This window comes from Mustela erminea, chromosome 19 (genome assembly GCF_009829155.1).
Source record: "Mustela erminea isolate mMusErm1 chromosome 19, mMusErm1.Pri, whole genome shotgun sequence".
Taxonomy (NCBI): domain Eukaryota; kingdom Metazoa; phylum Chordata; class Mammalia; order Carnivora; family Mustelidae; genus Mustela; species Mustela erminea.
The window spans coordinates 56,128,213-56,143,166 of NC_045632.1; the positions used below are offsets into that span (position 1 = coordinate 56,128,213).

At 50.0% G+C, this 14,954-nt stretch overlaps 1 protein-coding gene and 1 long non-coding RNA gene across 5 annotated transcripts; one reads left to right on the forward strand and one right to left on the reverse strand.

Moving 5' to 3' along the window:
- Window positions 1-156: 156 nt before the first annotated feature.
- On the reverse strand, window positions 157-10,328 carry LOC116579558. Of its 2 annotated transcripts, none has more exons than XR_004281321.1 (3): window positions 8,857-10,328; window positions 6,184-7,517; window positions 157-1,803 (listed from the first exon to the last, which is right to left on the reverse strand). It is a non-coding gene; the product is annotated as an uncharacterized LOC116579558 (long non-coding RNA). The 2 variants fall into 2 exon arrangements; XR_004281322.1 differs by having other exon boundaries at window positions 6,184-7,086; window positions 8,857-10,324.
- On the forward strand, window positions 10,308-14,678 carry HSBP1 (heat shock factor binding protein 1). Of its 3 annotated transcripts, none has more exons than XM_032325081.1 (4): window positions 10,308-10,446; window positions 10,902-10,968; window positions 11,566-11,686; window positions 12,796-12,997. In XM_032325081.1, the coding sequence occupies exons 1-3, from the start codon at window positions 10,402-10,404 to the stop codon at window positions 11,682-11,684; spliced, it is 231 nt and encodes a 76-aa protein (XP_032180972.1). In that variant the 5' UTR covers window positions 10,308-10,401; the 3' UTR covers window positions 11,685-11,686; window positions 12,796-12,997. The 3 variants fall into 3 exon arrangements, with proteins under 3 accessions (XP_032180972.1, XP_032180969.1, XP_032180971.1); XM_032325078.1 differs by lacking the exon at window positions 12,796-12,997 and adding an exon at window positions 13,151-14,678 and having other exon boundaries at window positions 10,309-10,446; XM_032325080.1 differs by lacking the exon at window positions 12,796-12,997 and adding an exon at window positions 13,154-14,678 and having other exon boundaries at window positions 10,309-10,446.
- The last annotated feature ends 276 nt before the right edge of the window (window positions 14,679-14,954 follow it).

Sequence of the window (14,954 nt, forward strand, 5' to 3'; positions counted from 1 at the left end):
TTATGCAGATAGAGTTCCATATATTGTATTTGTTTCAATAGTAAGTCTTTTTGGAGCATATAGAATGGCAGATTTTTTTTTCCATTAAAATAAATGGGTATTGGTGGTTAAAACGGCTGGACAGTAGCTCTTCTCTGATTTCTATGTGTGTCTCATGTTGCCGGTGCGAGGTCTTGCCTTAGTGCCAGTTCACTGTTTGGACCGGTCATCTGGGGTCCCCCGTACATCTCGTGTTGGTCGAGGGACTCTACAGATTCTATAAAGCCAGAAGTCCCCACTCACAGCTGGGCCGTGCACCTGTCTTGGCCATCATGACGAACAATTCCGAGCATTCTGCATTCGGCCGCGAAGATGATGGCTATCCTCACAGAGGGGCGAGATCATCCTCAGGTCATTGACTGCAAGGCCCACGGTCACCAGCATCCGCCCGCGTCCCAGGATGTGGGTATTTCTCTCTTGAACAAGTCCGGTGGCTCAGTCAGGAAATTCCGCATCTCGAACACAATAGATTGGTCCTTCACCCATGCACAGAGCAGGCCTGGGGGAAGAGGGGAGGTCCGAGCCTGCACACTCACACGCTATGAGACTTCCTCTTCTGGCTTTATAGGTGCTCAGCAGCCGGGGCCGTAGGCAGGTGATCTAACAATGGGAAACCCGCCCTCCCTCGTGAGCCTGGGCTATTCCTAGGGAGAAATCTAGGTGTCAAGAAGGCCATCCCCTCAAGTTAGCAAGTGTAAGACTCCTTGTGCCTCAAGCCAGTAGGCCCTCCCACACTTTGCACATCAAGCCACCAGCTTAACTTAGCTCAGAGCACAGAAAAATAGGCATGAGAACAGACTGCATCAGAAAGTAGCGTCTGCCGTAATCTCCGCCTCCTTAAGGATGCTCCCTGTCCGTAGGGTTCTCATCGGACAGAGATACTGCTATTGTGTATTTCTTGCTGATCCTTCCAAAAAAAAAAAAAACAAACAAAGAAAGAAACAACCAATTCTTTGAAACCAAAGTGGTGGCATTTCCTCAACTACCGAATGTTTTCTAACTTGCTCAGACACATTTGCATTGTTTATTGAAAGCAAATGTAGAACCAAAGCATTATTTCATTATTTACCAATGCATTTTATTTTACTCCAAGTTATTGGGGGAAAAAATTAAGAGCCAGAAATTGCTTTTCTCCATTGCTGAGCACAAAACTGAGAATTTTATTTCCACTGAGCGAGCGGAGCACAAAACTGAAAATTTTATTTCCACTGAGCGAGCGGTCGCACCTTCTTCACTATAAACACATCAATCACCCGAGTTGATTAAAAATTACTTTTTCTTTCCATTTTACACACGAGAAATTATTTTCTGATCATTTGTTTTAGCAAAAACATGCAAACATTTTCCCATTTCAGAAAAGGTGACCTTCAGTACCGCCCCTTCCTCCAAAGGGACGTCATTTCAGGTGACTCTCAGCCAAGTCCTGCAAATCTGAGCTGGAGAGCAAAATCAGTCTGGCTCCGTTTCGTGGTGGGTGTCAGACAGGACTCGGATTCTCAAGGACCATTTTTAGAAATTTTGATAACATCCCAGATTTCCAAAATGGGATTCTAAACAGTCCGACAAATGGAGTGACCCTTTACCAGCAAATTCTCGAGGTAGATCACCTTGCATTTCATCCAGAATAAATACAGAGGGTCTTGATCTTAATAGGTGGCAACTACGGTGTGATTAACAAGGCTGTGTTCGATGCTGGGTTTAGTGAAGCTGGACCCACACATGAGCTCTTCAGGTTGGTTCTGAAGGAAAGAGTCTGCAGTTCTCCTGGGGTGTATGAACAAGGTAAAAAAATATATATATGCATTAATAATGCTAATAATAATAATAAGGGTTTACATTTATTGATTGAGGACCGTGCACCCAGCTGTACAAAATCCTTTACACACCTATTAACCCACGGACCCGATACAACAACATTACGAGGCAAGGACTCCTGTCTTCTCCAACTTAGCGATAAGGACAGCGGACACTCGGGAAAATCAAAGGGCTTGCCCCAGGTAAGTGACCTCCAAAGGCCATGTGGTTTGGCTGCAGGGCTCTGTTGTTTCTACTTAACACGGTGTCCCTCCCAATGGCGCAGCCAAACCAGACAGAATGTCTCCTGAAGACCAGAAAACCCTCGTCTGAAGCCTCCCTTAGCAGGACTATCTACCCAAACCGAGTACACAGACCTTCTACTATTCCTTAGTTCTAAGAGCTGTCAAGAACCATTAACACCATTCTCAGTTCACACTAAACCTCAGAAATGTCTCCCGCACAAGATCATGTCCAGTATTTCCTCCCTTTCCTCCCATGGCTTGTGCACAGGTGCCTGGGGGACTCCTACCGCACTGATTAGCTGTCTCAGGAGTGCGAAAGGACGTTCATGCCCTCCCAAGGACCCGGTCTCAGCCAAACCAACCCAGGGGAGGGAAAGCTCAGGGAGAAGCAGTGTGGGGCTCTCAGGAGCCTGCCGTGGGGTCAGCAACACATAAATGAAGGATCTCCAAGCACTTCGGAGGTTTTCAATATTTCACCTGAACCTGAACCAACAGGTAAATCACACCAAGGGGAAGGTGAGTCCTGAGAAAGAGTGACCTACCTTCTGTGTCTAACCACTAAGAAGTAACCATAAAACCGTCACCATCGCCACCATCAACAGTGATCTGTGTACACTTTTCACAAAGACGGTGCTTCCCATCTTCTCTCCTTATCTGGATGCTGACATTGGGAACGTCTCATAATTGGGTGGTAAGACGCGTTCATAATGGTTCATCTAAAGCAACTAGTGGTTCTTTTGCTCTGCCACGTGTGTTCACCTTTACCATGTTTCCCATCACTGATGGGTTAGCCCACGGCCGAAAAAAATTCTGTAGTGCTGACCCTTGTGTAAAAGCACAAATGCAGAACAGCTAGAGACAGAAGAAAGTGGTGGGATTGAAGGTGCGAATCACGAGTTCCGATAAGAACTTCATTCATCTAAATTAAGCGGAGGTAATTTAGATACTCATCAACTTCAGAAAGGAAGAAAACCTCTTCCTGTTGCTCACGCAACATCACTCTCATAACATTAATAATCACTGGTGTCGCTGAGCTTGAAAAGACTTTGAACCATTTTGTTTGGCTTCCAAGCGGCAGCTGGCTGGTAAGGGTACGGTGAGAAGCAACGGGTGTAAGAGACCACAGAAAATGCCACCGTGAACCTATGAAGCCTTTGAGAAAGTATCTCATGAAAACACTGGGAGCATATGCTGAAAACTTCCATTTTCTGCTGCTTTTTTAAAAGCTTTTCTTTTAGAAAGCAAGAAAGCCATTCGTTATCTGCAATATATGTGGATTCAGATTTTTAAAAGAGTTGAAAGCAAAGGCTCTAGGAAAAAGAGTGTGCAGTGGTGCACACATCGACACTGGTGGGGTGGTAAATTTCAGAAAGTGTAAAGAGATCTTTCTTTGTAAACACTCAAAAGGGATGAAAGTTTATCATCTTAAAATATTTCATCCGATCACGGATGCAGTTCCTTTGGGCCCGAGTTGCTGAACTGTTTACAGTACCTGAGCTGTAAATTAATGTCTGATCTACAACGTTTTTGCAAAGAAACTTGTAACTTGTTTGTGAAATATTTAAATAAAGGTTATCTGAGATTTTTAATGTGTGTACTTGGCCTTAGACTGTCTTCCGTACCATTTCAACACAGCAAGAGAGCCAAGGGACATTGTTTTAAAATGGCGCTCCGGTTGGCCTATAATGTTGAAAGACTGAGACTAAAACCAAGTGACAGCCTGACTGATGATTAACTCTGCCCCTTCTTCCTTCATAACAGTCAGAGCCCTCTGGTGTGAGAGAAACAGATAGATGATAGATAGATAGATAGATAGATAGATAGATAGATAGATAGATTAGATAATAGTAGATAGAAGATAGATAATAGGTAGGTAGGTAGATACATAATAGGTAAATAGATGATAGATATAGATAGATGATACATTGATAAATGACAGTTAATAGGTAGATAGGTAGGTATGTAGATAGATTGATACTAGGTAGATTGTAGATGATTGATAGATGACAGATAATAGGTAGGTAGGTATGTAGATAGATTGATACTAGGTAGATTGTAGATGATTGATAGATGACAGATAATAGATAGGTAGGTATGTAGATAGATTGATACTAGGTAGATTGTAGATGAAGGATAACGGACAGATGACAGAATGATAGATGAAAGACAGACAGACAGAGAGCAAGATAACTTTAGGGAGGTCCTTAACAAAAGAGAGGAAGGGTGCTAATCATTAATAATGAACCAGATATTTTACATGTTTATGAACGTATATACATACTATACTATTCATAACATGTTATTTATATGAAATATAATTATGCATTACATAGGTCAGGTATTTAATTCATGGAATATTGGAATAGCCAGTATTTCCAGTGCTAGGTGTCCCCTAGAAGGGTTGCATGTGACTCCCACACCGGCACTTTCCGCTCTACCCTAACCCCAGAGGTTGTATCCTCTCGCACACAGCACACGAACTTGACCCCGATAAGACGAGCCAATCTGACAGGACAGCGTCAGTGAAGCCAAGAAAACCAAACGTGCGCGTCAGTCTCTCGGAAACATTTCCTTCCTGCCCGGGCCTCCGTCTCCAGGAAATTGCCAGTTTGGGGAAATAAATAGGAAACTGATTCCTTGGTAGCCCATCACGGAGACGCTAATTTGCCACAAATAAGCAGGAGAAACGTAACCTGACACTTCAAACCAAAAGCAAAGCAACTCAAGATGGATCGGGACCTGCTGATCTCTCCACTCTCCAGAAAAGCCATTTTCTGTCCTTTTGTCAGCACAGCCTCAAAAAGACCCTCCCCTGCTCTTGTACACACGACAAGGAATCCAGTGACGCTACCCAGGGCACACTCCAGAGATGACAGCAAAACTTGCTTCTCACGTGCAAATCCAAGCCAGGAGGACTGGTACCAGGACAGAAGCATTTTTAAAGGAAATTTGCCAGAACTCGACGACTCTCTCCGAAACAGAGTCTTACCCCTGCAACGTGGATCCTGAAGACCCTGCCCAGCCCCCTCCCTGCACCCGCAGAAGAGTGAGCGGTGCTTTTAATGCTGTTTCTCTACAAGAGATATCCGGCGCCTGCAGAAAATTCCCAACTATCCTTCCCAGGATTTCTCCGCAAGAAAAGTGACTCCTTACAGTGGCTTGGCAACATGTCCTTAATGCTTCCCCTTCGCCGATACGGAACAATGTGCGATTTTAAAGCAAGGACCACTTCTTTACCCTCTGCTTCCCTGTCTTCTCTTAGGTCAGAATTTTCTAAACTTTAATCCTATAAGAAGAGCTTCATGATTTCATGATGTCCCTCTAGCACCTCTGCAAATTCCGCCCTCCCAGTGCCTCTGTATTACCAATTACCACTACAGTTTTCAATGATAGAATTTCAAATTTAACATTTTTGCTGACGTGAATATATTTTCTGAGAAAAATGTATTACTACCATGAACGAAAAGCCAGTGTCACTTGGGGTACACTTAAAGTAACAATCCAAATAAATACAAAGGAAGATGGCAGAATAGAGGGGTCCGGTCCCTATATGTCCTCCCTACTCGACCCCACCCCCCCACTTCCCCACTACAGAAACACCAATTTTAACAAACACCCACAGATGAGAACATATTTTGGGGAGCCCAGAAACATACCTGAAATGTTACAATATTTCCGTGGAGCAAAAAAGCCAGAGGAGAGATGCATTGAAGTGGTAAAAAAAAAAAAAAAGGTGTCAGCTCACCCCACCTCCAAGGCAGTATAGCTCAGGGCCCAGAGACATCTCCTGGTCCACAGCTTTCCCAGCTTTGCAGGACACTGCCCATGTGGGTCTTGTCCTGCCAAGAACATGGCGGGGGGAATGGGCACTACTGAATAGGCAGGCGACAGCTAGGAACAGAGAGAAGGGGGTGGTGGAGGGGAGAGCTTATAGCACCAGTGGATCTTAACAACGGGTCACAGATCCTGCTGCCTGGCATACGGTCTCCATCCTGCTGCCTGGCATACTGTCTCCATCCACAGCCCTGCTCGCAGAGGGAGAGCACTCCACAAAGGAAAACTGGAGCTGATACGTTCTCCAGCAATCCCGCTTCTGGGTACTTACCCAAGGAAACTGCAATCAGGATCTTGGAGCGGTCCCTGGGCTCCAGCATTCCCTGCAGACGACCCACAAGCAGCCGTGGCACGGAAACAAGCTAGGTGTGCATCGAGGGGCGAGTGGATAAAAATCACGCGCTGTATATGTGCAACGGACTGCAGTTCCGACTTTTAAAAGAAGGAAGTCCTGCCATTTGTGGCCACAGGGTGGGACCCGGAGGGCGTTATGCTCCATGAAACAAGCCAGACCCAGAAAGACGAATAATATATGATCTCACTTACATATGGAATCTAAAATGGTCCAATTCATAGAGGCAGAGAGAACGGTGGTGGCCAGGGACGGGGGGTGGGGGAAACGGGCAGATGTTGGTCGTTGGGAATCAAGTTTCCGATATGCAGAAGATCCACTGCACAGAACAGTGCCTATCACTGACCGTACTGGGTTACGTACCTAAAATTTGGGGAACTTATGTATAGCTTCTTACCACACAAATAAGAATCATTCATAATAAAGGCGGCAGGACACTACTGTGGGAGGTGATGGGTATGTCCATGAGCACGATGGTGATGGTTTTGGGGTGCATCCTTATCCCCAAACTCGCATTACATATGTACAGCTCTTCACATGGCACTCATGCCTCAACAAAATGGTTTTAAGAAATAATAAAATGAAATAAATACAATGAAAACCAAAAAAGGGATTACCTTTTAGCTAGACAGTGTGTCTACCTAAGGTCCGGGCAGGAGACCGCCCTGTGTTAAAAGGAGAAGTGAACAAGGACGAGCAGGGACTCAGACTCAGTACGACCCAACAAAGACGCTGCACCTGTCGCAGAGAGGAGACATCAGTTCCGTGAGTCTCAGTGGGGTGAGACCACATCCTCGTACTGTCCAGAATCACTTCGGTGCCCTTTGATAGAAACCAAACAAGCAAAACTGTATGAAGGGAAGGTTGCAGATCCAGTAACTGAAGAAGACAGGTCCTTCCCCTTCTAGAATCTTCTCTTTCTAGAATCTTCCCTTTCTAGAATCCTTTCTACGCTCTATTGAGTGGAAGCACAGAACCACACAGGGTCACCTCATTGGGATGGTTTTGTTTCCTGTTTGTGTGTGTGTGTTGTTTTCTTTACCACTTGTATATGCCCAGAGGAAGGAGTCCACGGGAAGGGACTGGTTAGTGGAAGAGGCACATTCCCAGAGTGGGTTGAGATGTCCAGGGCCCAGCCCCACACAGGAGGAAGGACACCCGGTGGAGAGGCAGAAAGGACCAGAGTCACACAGGTGCAGGTCCTTATAGAGACAGGGAGGGTAGGACCTAGGTGACGATAGTCTCTATTGTCTCTGAAAAACAGAAGTTAAGGTCATCCTTTGAGACAGAAGGGATGAAACACTGGGTTTGGAGAGACCGGGGAGGTTTGGGCCGTCCGCAGAAGGCGAGGGGCTGTGGCAGGGGGTTGTCCTTCAGCAGCGGCATCCGGCCACTGAGGAGACAAGCAGAGCAGGAGAAGGGCAGCTGAGACCAGCGTCGGGTCACAACGGTGCTGATGCAGGTGCAGCCTGGGAAAGGCGAGTTACAGGTTCTCCACGCACCTGCGGTGACCGCTGCTGCTCTGCTTACCGGGCACACGCAGCATCCCCACTGCCCCCCACCACCACCACACCGGTGGGCAGGGGCGCGTCCCTGAGTGGCCGAGGGAGGAGTGCGGAGCCAGCTCGGCTGGAACCAAAGAGCCAGTATAAAAGTATCACGTGAGTTCACGTGAAACCACACAGTCCTGAAAGGGGTAAAGGGAATTACTTCGGTTACACAACTGATCTAGAAAGATCTTGAAAAAAAAAAAAAAATGCTAAGGTTTAAAACAAGGGTTGTTCAAAACTGACATTTTAAAGGTTAATTGCTAGAGCCTTACACATGATTCAATAGTTTTGCTAATGGAACAATATTCAGTTAAGTTCAGCGTGTCAACCTTACACAGTTATATCAGCCATGACTATAAGTCAGTGAAATTTTTGTGTAAAGCAGCTGTTTAAAAGACCTTGGTCTTCACACAGAAGAATTACGCTCCTCCTGCTTAAGTGTGGAGGGGGGCGGGGAGCCTCCACTAAATAGTGTCAAACAACTTTTTTTTTTTTTTTAAGATTTTATTTATTTATTTGAGAGAGAGAAATGAGCAGAGGGAGAGGCAGAGGGTGAGGGAGAAGCAGGCTCCCCCCGCAGGGCTCCATCCCAGGACCCCGGGCTCATGACCTGAGCCAAAGGCACACGTTTAATGGACTAAGCCACGCAGGTGCCCCAAGAACTTTGCAATCAGGATAAAAAGGACTCAAGAACCCTGCCAGAAACACACACACCCTAAACCAAAACAAAACTGTAGATTCTAGTGCTGATTTGTGTTCTGTGTTGCTCACGGCCATAAACCGGGTCTGGCTGCAAATTCAGGGTATGAGGATCCAGACTTCTAAGCGGAGTATGGGAATTCCTGTGTTAGGGGCAAGAGGCGAGAAGGCCTGAAACCCCACCCAGCCTTGGCTACTCATGAGCAAAGTCACCCCGGAGCTTTATGTAAACACTTCATCAAGGGGTATTATTTTACCAACTACTTTGGGTTAAATTGGGCCTCCTCCCCCCAAAAAAGACATGTTGAAATCCTAACCCCTAGTACCTCAGAATGTAACTTACTTGGAAATGGGGTCTCTGCAGATACAAAAAGTCAAGGGGAGGTCATACTGGAGTCGGGTTGGTAAATCCAATAGGACTGGTGACCTTATAGGGACAGAGAGATACAGGGACTAAGCCACACGAAGACAGAGGCAGAGAGGGGTGAGATGCGTCTACAAGCTAGGGAACGCCAAGATTTGCCAGCAGCCCCCAGAGGCTAGGAGAGAGGCACGGAACAGATTTGTCCCTTGCAGCCCTCAGAAAGAACTAAGCCTGCTGGCCCCTTGATTTCAGACTCCTGGTCTCCGGAGCTGTGGGAATATAAATGTCTTGTTTGAAGCCACCCAGTTTGTTGTACTTTGTCATAGCTGCCCCAAGAAACGAATGCCAAGGTCAATATATAGGGAGGAAAATTCTCAAGCAAGGCCCCAGTGGAAAAAAAATTCATACTTGAAGACGGAGTCAACAGGATTCTAGGCAATGGCCATAGATCTTTCTCAAGCTACTGGTTCTCAGCTGAGGGTGACCCCCACCCCACCCCTGGAGACACTGGGGAGTATCTTTGGTTGTCACACTGAGGTGGGGGGGATGCTACTGGCATCTAGTGGGTAGAAGTCAGAGAAGTCATTCAGCATTCTGCAATGCGTGGGCACGCTGAACCCCACAGCTCGAGGTCCCAACTCAGCAGCAGCCCCCTCCTTAAACACCCAAACCCATCCTCTGGCCCCTGCCGCCGACCTCCCCTTGAGCAACCTCAAGGGCGGTTGGGGGGGTGGGTGATAGGAAAGGGGCTGAGGGGCTCCCAGGAGGCTGGCCGCATTTCGTAAGGCGGGGCTGGTGAAGCCGTGAGGACTTCACGAAAGGACACAGGATTTCTACACCACCCAGCGCGTCTGTTACACTGAAATCAAGAGTTAAACTGCCCCACTGCGCCAGCATCCCCACTCGACCGTCTGGGGGAAGGGGCAACACAGCCGTCAGGGCTGCGGCCAGGCCTGCATCTGGGCAGCTGGGCTCGTGGTGGGTGGAGTCTCCCACCGCCCGTCCTCGGTTTCCCCTCCAGCGACCCGACCCCCTTCTCAGTACTAGGGGCTTGCGGGGCTCTGCTGGAGGACAGGCAGTGGCACAGGCCCGGGCTCGGCACCTCGCAGGCGCGCAGTAAAGGCGTCCGCCCCGTCCTAGACAAAACCAGCGCGACCTGCAATCGCGGACCTGGGAAAGGATCAAGATCACCACCCGCTCCAGCGGCTCCCACTGCGCGACTGGTGCCCCTTTTCTCCGCCCCGGCTCCGGGAACTAGGGGAGCGGGGCGGGGCCTCCTGGGGGCGGGGCCTCCTGGGGGTGGGGCCAGGCCGGATCAGAGAAGACGAGGCCTCGCTCGGAACGGAAACGCGAGAGCGCAGGCGCTTCCGGCGCGTGCGGCCAACTACGACTCCCACAACGCCCCGCGGTCCCGCGGCTGCCTCCGTCATCGCGAGAGGAGGCGCTGGGGGCGGTGCGTGTGCGCGGACAAACGGAAGTGTGGGTGACGGTTGAGCCTTCGCCGCCAAGCTGGGAACCGGGGAGATGGCCGAGACTGACCCTAAGACCGTGCAGGATCTCACCTCGGTGGTAAGGGACGCCCCGCCGGGCCCGAGGTCGCGGAGCCGCCGGACCGAGGCGCCCTTCGGCAGCCGCGAAGCGCCGGGTCCCCGGAGGCCGGGTTTGCAGCGGCTCCGCCGGCGGAGGCCCCCCCCAGGCCCAGCCTGCCCTCCCCCCCCAGCCCCACCCGCCTGACCCGAGCCGCCGCCCCCGCTCCCCGCCCCCCCAGCGCCCCCCGCCCCCCTCAACACCCCGAGGCCTCCGCGGAAGACCCAGCGAACCGCGAACCGCTGCGGCCGCGGCGGGAGGGGGTCTCGCCAGCTGGTCGGGGTCATGGGGCGGGCGGGGGAACCGAAGCCCGGGGGCGGGGGCGGGGGTGGAGGACAGCGCCCGCAGAAGGCCTCAGAGCTGCCCAGGGCCCCCGCCCCGACCCCAGGCAGGTGTCCCAGGGTGAGCGCGAGGGGGTCTGTCTTCCTGTTCCTCAGGTGCAGACTCTCCTGCAACAGATGCAAGATAAGTTCCAGACCATGTCCGACCAGATCATTGGGAGAAATATCCTTGTGTGCGTCGTCAGCCTCCGAGGGCCCTTGGCTCCTGGGGTCCAGGGCGCGGTGTTGATAAGTGCCTGGTCTGCAGGCCAGCGGCAGGCAGTCGGTTACCACATTTTTTACTTTTACTTTGTTCAGTGAGCTTGGATGGAGCCTTCCCCAGCGGCTCTGTGCCAAGAGCTGGGGATACCGCTGAGCTGGACGCCTGGCCTCCAGACCCTTCCAGTCTACCAACAGTAGCGGCTAGGGTGACCGCACTGGGAGCTGAGCCCCGGACAGCCATCTCTCCCCCGGGCCTCAGCACGACCTGATGAAGAGGCCGTAGTGTTGCCTTTGTTTAGCCATCGCAGACAGGCCAGCTCAGAAAAGTGGAGCAGGAGACTAGGAGAAGGTCCCCGGGACCAGGAGAGGGCGGGGATGGCATGTGAGCCGTGCCCCAGACTCGGTACTCAGAGCAGCCAGAATTTAGCCCTACTGGTAGGAAAACTAGTTGCACGGAGACGGTTGTGTTTCAGGCCGTAGTGTGCACCCCCACCCCCACCCCAGAAGGAAAGGATGAGAGATGGGCCGTGCTGGTGCGTGTGGCCTTTAACTTCGTCACTTGATGACATGAGCAGTCGCATTGACGACCTGGAGAAAAACATTGCGGACCTCATGACACAGGCTGGGGTGGAAGAGCTGGAGGGTGAGAACAAGATCCCTGCCACACCAAAGAGTTGAAGGTGAGGGAAGCCACAGTCTTGGGGGGGCTGGGGGGGGTCCATGGAACTTTGCTGTGGGCAGGTTTTTTCGTGATCCGTTCCCAGCCACGATCCCAGGAAGCGTCTCTCGTTTTCCGGGTTCTTGTTCATTAGCCCTGGATCTTGAGGAGTGAAGGTAACTGGTTAACATTTAGGTAATCACTTACTTATTTCACTGAACCCAAATACTGAAAAAATGTGTGGTGTTGGCCTGAGAGTTCTTACCACTGGCAGATTTTGGGGGGTGGTTCTTTTTTTGTAACCTAAATCCCACATTGCCACCCTCAACTTCATAGATGCCTTGAATTCCAAGGGTTCTCTTGGAAACTCCCCTCCACCAGATAAATGCCAGGACAACGCCTGATGATGACATGAGTGAGGGGGTTAGGCCACAGCAAGTCTTCATCCTCGAGTTCATTTACATTGCCACCACGGGGCGCCTGGGTGGCTCAGTCAGTTCAGTGTCTTCCTTCTGCTCAGGTCCTGGGATCTCAGCGTCGGGTAGGGCTCCCTGCTTCTCCCTCCCCTCTGCCTCTGCCCTTCCCTTTCCCTCTTAAATAAATAAAATCTTTAAAGTTAACTAATGAATTAGTTTCCACTACGAAGTTCCAGATATCTGAGGAAAGATGGATAACCCAATAGCCTTGTAGCAAGACAGCAAGGTGCAGGGGGCTGCCTCAGTCTCCCCATGGTGGGTTTCTTGCTTATAATAAGACTTTTTAGGATATGTTGGTTACCTCACTGCAACCTAAAAATCATTTTGAAACTTCCCTTTCCCTCACCCCATATTTAGCATTTCAGTTCCCGATAAAATTAAAGTTTACTGAAAATTCTTAGGTAACTAGACTACCAAGCAGAATATACAGTAAAAGGCACCGAATTCCTTGTTTAAATGTTCTGGACATGTCCTGGCTGGACCAAATTAGAAGTAGCTGTGATATACAGGTCGCTTTGAAGTCCCAGGAAGAGAGAGACTGGGGAGCTAAAAGCCTTCGAAATTGGCTGTCATTTTAATAAGAGAGCGGATTGACTTCGCTGTGTGAGTAAATCACACGCTTGTTCCGCGCGCGCTGTCCTCGTTATTCCTCTAGAGCGATGATTTGGAAAGTGTCCTGCCCGCCGTCGAAGCTTCTCTGGGTCTCGTGCTACACGGCGGTCAACACATCCCACCCAGTGAGGGAGCACATCCGTTGGAGGACCGCAGGATGGAGATTTTGCGAGCGACAGGGCTGATCCAGAGGAAGAAGAGCTGGGAACAGATTCATACGTTTTTAAATAAAGTTTTCCAATTAAGTCTGTTGCAGTATCTTTGCTGGGGCATCGCTCAAGGAAAGGACGTCTAGCTCAGTAGAGGCTTCGAGAGCACTAGTACCGTTTGACAGTGCTACGGGTCCGTGTGCTCTGTCCTTGTAGGAGCATAACGTGTTGATGGTTTTTCTTTTCCAGCAGGCGGCTAATTCCCCCTGAAGTCCGGAACAGCATTTTCACAAGCCGAGAGAAGACCGAACGGCTTTTTGAAGGAACTGCTGTGTGTAGACAGGTTTTCTCCCCTGAAGTGTGTGTTCTTCTTCCCACGTGCTGTATAGTCAGTCTGTAGCGCGATCCTACCCCCAGTGTCTTGAACTTGGTAACTCCACATCTTGGACCTTGGTCAGTCGTGCTGTTAAATATTAAACACTAAAATTTTGGCGGTTCCTACATAAAATTGTCAAGTTTTTTAGTGTATTTTTGGGAAGTCGTTGTTTTCTATTGTTCCTTTTGTAGTAGTTGCTGTTTGATGAACTGTTGCTGTGTAGGTTTTTATTAGACATCTGGTAGACCTTCCAGTTGTAAGTAGTTAGGTTCGGTGAAGGGGGGCATGCAGCATGTTGAGGGCTCTAATGCTCAGCACAGAATGTTGAGCCGGCACCAGATGGCGTGTTGGTGATCCTGTTCACATGGTTAAAAAGCCTCTAAAAATTGTTGATTCGGAAATGTCTGGCACTACCCGCTTGCCGAAACTCAACACTGACCCTCAGCGTCCCATGTTAAGTCTCTGAGGCCAGAGGCTGGCACTGACAAGTGACCACTGCCACTTCTGTGTGCGAAAATTGTTCCCTTTGCAAAGTGACACAACCGCCCGATGTTCCGAGGCGCTCATTAGGTCGAGTTTTGCACAGGATTGCCATACTTGCGTAGGCCCCTGTGCTGTCCATCTCTGGTCGTCACCACAGAAAATGCGGCAGCGTTGCACAGCCCCGTTCACCGTCCTGCCTGGGAGCTGCTGCTCGGGAAAAGGAGCAGAACAGGAAGACAGACCACGGCAGTCCGTGCCGGTTGCTTGGCTAGAAAATGACAAATGATTTGTAACTGGCTCCAGTTCTTAAGACTTCTTTCTTTCAACTCTTTCTTACCTAAATTCTTAGAGAATTGTGGTTTTATTGTTGATTATAGAAGACAGGGATAATAATACTCTTTTGTCACTCAAAAAAGCGGTGCCCGGAGTGCCAGGCCGGAAGCCCAGGACTGACTGTGCGGGAGACCCGTGCTATTGCCACGGTGATGGGACCTTGTCCAGGAAAATGAGAAAAGTGGAGGGAGGGGACGGCGCTCCTTAGAAGGGAGCGCTGAATGAGCGGACGCAGTGTGAGTTTTTTGAACTTTCCTATACCCCCAGTCGTGTTTGTATTGCACATATGTGATGTGATGATGGAATCACGTGTCCTGCTTAGAGATACACAAGCGGATGAGTTTCTCCTGAGATCCTGGGATTGAGCTCGAACTACCCCGCTGCAGAAACTTCTCTGTTGGGCCAGTAGGTGGCGCTGCGAGGCGCCGCCCCGCACAGGAGCCCCGCATGGGAGACTCAGCCTAGGACCTGGCCACTTGCAGTCGGGGTGTAGGTAGGAGTTGTCTTACGTAAAGGAAAGATTTCAGAGGCAAGTGGCTCCCCAACCGGAAATATCTGCCGTGAATAAAGGTGCCTGAAATCCTGCAGTTGATGCTTCCTTTGTGTCCACGACGATTTGCTTGGTTTTCCACGTTTTCGGGATTAAAACGGACGCCCCGTTTCAGATCATGGGCTCAAGCCTCCGGAAGGCTTAGGTGCACAGAGCCGAAGGCCGCAGGGTGTGGGTGGGCTGTGCTGTGGGAGAGGGGAGCCCGGGAGCCCCAGAGCCGGGGGCAGACTGCCCTCTGAGGAGAGCTGGGCTCTTCCCTGCCCAGGAGGCAGGCCTGTTCCAAGAACGTTCCTCCCGACGCTTGGCCTTGG